Below are 4,160 nucleotides of genomic sequence, written 5' to 3' on the forward strand. Positions count from 1 at the left end.
GCTTGCCTGCCACCCTGGCCCCTCGCCCCTCGAGTGCCCCCGGGACCTGGGCTGGTGACCCCCGTGGAAGTCGGGGGCCTCTCTCCGCTGCCCCTGCCCTGACTGGCCCTCTCCCTCAGGAAGCCAAAGGCGGCGGTGGCCCCAGCACTGTCCAGCGCTCCAAGGTAGGACCGGGAGTGAAGCGCGGGGGAGGTGGGACAGGCGCCGGTCGGTTGGTCGGAGCCCGGGCTGAGTCTCCCTCCCACAGTCCTTCAGCCTGCGGGCCCAGGTGAAAGAAACCTGCGCCTCCTGCCAGAAGACCGTGTACCCCATGGAGCGGCTGGTGGCGGACAAGCTCATCTTCCACAACTCCTGCTTCTGCTGCAAGCACTGCCACTCCAAGCTGAGGTGCGCCCTTGCCCTGCCCCCGCCCGCCTCCAGCCCTGACCCGACCTGACCACACTGTTCTGCTTCTGCAGCCTGGGCAACTACGCGGCGCTGCACGGGGAGTTCTACTGCAAACCCCACTTCCAGCAGCTGTTTAAGAGCAAAGGCAACTACGATGAGGGCTTCGGCCGGAAGCAGCACAAGGAGCTCTGGGCCCACAAGGAAGTGGACCCCAGCACCAAGACAGCCTAAGGCCCTCTGACCATCCACGCCCTCTGCGGGAGCCTGGAGCAAGGACAGTGGGAAGTGTGGAAAGAGATTGGACCTGGGCTCACGCGGGGAGACAGGATGGGAAGGGTTGAGGCATTCTTGCTCCAGCAGAGGGTTATGGGGCAGGGCTCTGCTCCGGGATTCCTTCATTTTCCCTCAGTGGGTGGTGACTTAGGAACCAGGGTTGGGGTTTGCTCACCACCCTGCTTCCTGCTTCTTTCACCCTATCCCACCGCACCCCCTGGCTCCCTGGGAGGCCCCCAAGCCCAGCTTCCTTATCTAGGTGCCTTTGCTCCAGCAAGGAGTCAGCATGCCCCCCTCAGGGTCCTAAGCTCCCTCACTGCCACCTGGGGCCCTTGCGGGCCCCTTTGTCTCCCCATCTACCTCTGTCCTTAGCCTGGTTCTGAGCCATGGAGACTTCGGAGGAAGGAGAGCCGGAGTGCCTCTGCGCGGCCTCGCAGGTCCACCAGGGCTCTGTGGGGGAGGGGAGGGAAATGGCAGGGCACGCCCCAGTGGGGCTTGGGACCATCGCACACCACCCGTGCACATCAAGCAGCAGAAGCTAAAGCACCTGCCAGGCTGAGAGCCACAGAGACCGGCAGGGATCTGGCGGGGGCCACACTCCCTTCTTCCTGCTGGTTCTGACTTGTGATCAACCCTGTTTTAAACATGTTTCAACAGATCCTGACTCTGTATTATGTGGTCTGACTGGCTGGGGGGTTAAGGGGGACAGGGACACATTCGTCATGCAAAGGTGAAGGGGGGAGGGCAGGGTCAGCTCAGAGCGCATCTGGCCTTGATGGGGGACAGTGATGGGTATCAGAAATACCAGTCAGCCTGAGAAAAAGGGTGTCCTCTTCCCAGCCAGGTCTCCATGCTGTCCAACCACTCTGGATTTATAACTGAAACTCCTGTCCTTCACCTTGGTGTTGGTTAAGAGCAGGGGTCCTCAAACTTTTAAAACAGGGGGCTAGTTCACTGTCCCTCAGACCGTTGGAGGGCCGGACTATAGTTTAAAAAAAAACTATGAACAAATTCCTATGCACATATCTTATTTTGAAGTAAAAAAACGGGAACAAATACAATATTTGTATTTGCATGTGGCCCGCGGGCTGTAGTTTGAGGACCCCTGGTTAAGAGGGTCAGGCCATCAGTGCGTGATAGTGCCTGACTTCACTGCACTTCAATATGTTGGGGTATAAAGCAGAACCCTTTGCTGAGCCCTGGTCCAGGCCCCTTTTGTCCTGGAATCAGTAAGGGATGGAGAGAATCAGCAGATCTCACCCTGCCTTTTCAAGCTCCAATGAGTGGGGCAGCCATGGTCACTGTCCCAGGTAGTCCAAACAGCTTGCCTGCCCCCTCTGAGGGACAACAAGGCAAGCTTGGGAGGACCCAAAACCACCCCCAAACCCAATAGAGGCAAGAAGTCTGGGTTGTCCCACCCCAGACCCAGCTGTCACCATTTCCCCAAATTGCCTGTGAGCCATGTAAGAAGGTAGAGCAAGAGGGCAGGCTCCTGGGGACTTGCTGCCACTGCCCCATATACTCAAGTTCTTAAGTGGCCTCATGCCCCTAGGACAGGGTAGAGAGTGAGGCCTCTAGCTCTGGTGGCAGATGGACCACTGTTGTGAAGTAGACTTTGCCCCCTGAAGCAGCAGAATGGGTCCTCCGAGAGCCTCACTCAAGGCAGGCCCGACTTCTGCATCAGGAGCTTCAGATAGGGACAAGGATTGTCTCTCTCTGCCCAGAACTAAGCAACAGCCTCAGACCAGGGGGAGATACCAGAGAGACGGCTCCTGGAGGCACCTGATTCCGGCCTTGAAAGAATGGGACTGAGGGAAAACCCCTGGGCTGGAACCCAGCCACTGGTGACAGTGGGGGCTGCCAGTGACATGTCGGTAAATCAGCCCTCACAGAACTGCCATCAGCAGAGCCCCTGGAAGCGAGAAGGGGAGGTGCCATCTCAGCTAGCAGTGGTACCAGACACGTCATTCCATCCCAGGACTCCCTCTTGGAGTCAGTTCAAGTTCTCAGGGGCCCAAATTTGTTAACAGGCACTATGCCTGGCACCTCCCAGGGAAACACCTGCTCCCTCCACCCTGCAACCCAAAGCACTGTCACGGGACCCCTTGGGTATAAATGATCCCTTTTTATTTAAGTAATGCACGACACTGGCCTGGCTTTGCTCTGCAAGCCCTCGGTCAAGATATAGTCAAATAACTATGGCTGCAGGTTCTTCTGCACAACCCACAATTCAGACACAGACACAGAGCTGAGGTGGGTGGGAGGGGCAGGAGGGTGGCAGAGGGCAGACTCTCCCCAGCCCTGGCCTCTGCTGGGTTGGCCAAGGCTGACATACCCCCACGGAATGATGAGCAAATGGCACATGGCCCTTCCCACAGCAACCTGGAGCTGCTGGGAACTGCCCTTCAGAACCTTTGGACCCAGGCCGTTCTAAGCCCACAACTTTTCAACTGGATTATTTAATAATAAATTAAAATTAAGCAATAGCTTGGTCCTGAGGATGCTGAGCCAGCATGTCCACATTTTTGGCACAAATATCAGGGTCTTGGTTGTTGGTTTTCTTTTTTGAGTGCATGGCTTGTTGGTTTGTTTGCAAATTAATTTTTAAAAACACATTCCCTGTGAGGTAAGACCCTGGGGCAGGGGGAGCGGGGCTCTGTGAGAGCCTGAACCTGGGACACAGAGTCGTCTCGTCTTGTCAGCTCCGGCACTGTGCATGCTGTTTCCTCTTGGGAAATGGAGACAGGACAGGGGTGTGGGCCCAAGAAGAGTGGTGGAGCCATCAGGACAGGGTCGTGGAGAGGCCGAGCTGCCACTACGCAGCTTTGGTCGAGATGAGGGACTGGTCCCCACCCTGGGCAAGGGCCGAGGTGGAGGCAGGAGCATATGCTCGCTGTCTTAGGGCCGGGCTGGGGGTGCCTAACAAACACCCCCAGGAGAAAAGGATGGAAATGGGCCCAGGCCTAACTGGCACCGTGCAACACATTCCTGCAAAACCTGCTTTCATTTTTCTGTCTCTCGAGGCGTCCATCACCTGTAACAGTCTAGAAGTGATATATATAAACCACCAAATATGATCTGAGATATAAATTAACAAGTACAAGGCCTCACATTACATGATGTGAAAAGGCTAAAAACAGCGATAGAAACTACATTCATAAAAGTGCATCGTCAACATACAACGAAGGCTTTGGCTTGTTCTGGTGCCCGCAGGGAAGTGGGCATGGCTGGCAATGAGCTGCCTGGCGCTAATCCTCAGCTCCCTGGAGACACCCATCCCTGGGCACTGGCTTTTTTTTTTTCCTTTAATGACAACTCCCAAGGAAACTGGGTGTTGAGAGGGAGGAGCTCTAGCAATAGGCACATTTTGGAGGGGAGGGGCCGGAAGAAAGGACTAGCGCCCAGGCTGAGGTAAATAAGGCCAACTCTAAGCTGCTTGGAGATACTGGCTCCCAGACCCCTGATGCCATTCCTCCCCCAACGGAGGAGCAAGAAGGGAA

At 56.1% G+C, this 4,160-nt stretch overlaps 1 protein-coding gene across 1 annotated transcript; it reads left to right on the top strand.

Annotated features, from left to right (window-relative positions):
- Window positions 1–5: 5 nt before the first annotated feature.
- Window positions 6–1,324, top strand: LIMD2 (LIM domain containing 2; the record flags this gene model as incomplete). The annotated part of the gene is made up of 3 exons (XM_006776750.1): window positions 6–164; window positions 248–387; window positions 459–1,324. Coding segments are annotated over 3 exons (459 nt in total), but the record flags the coding sequence as incomplete, so codon positions are not given.
- Between the last annotated feature and the right edge of the window lie 2,836 nt (window positions 1,325–4,160).

This window comes from Myotis davidii, unplaced genomic scaffold, assembly GCF_000327345.1.
Source record: "Myotis davidii unplaced genomic scaffold, ASM32734v1 scaffold69, whole genome shotgun sequence".
In the NCBI taxonomy this organism is placed as follows: Eukaryota; Metazoa; Chordata; class Mammalia; order Chiroptera; family Vespertilionidae; genus Myotis; species Myotis davidii.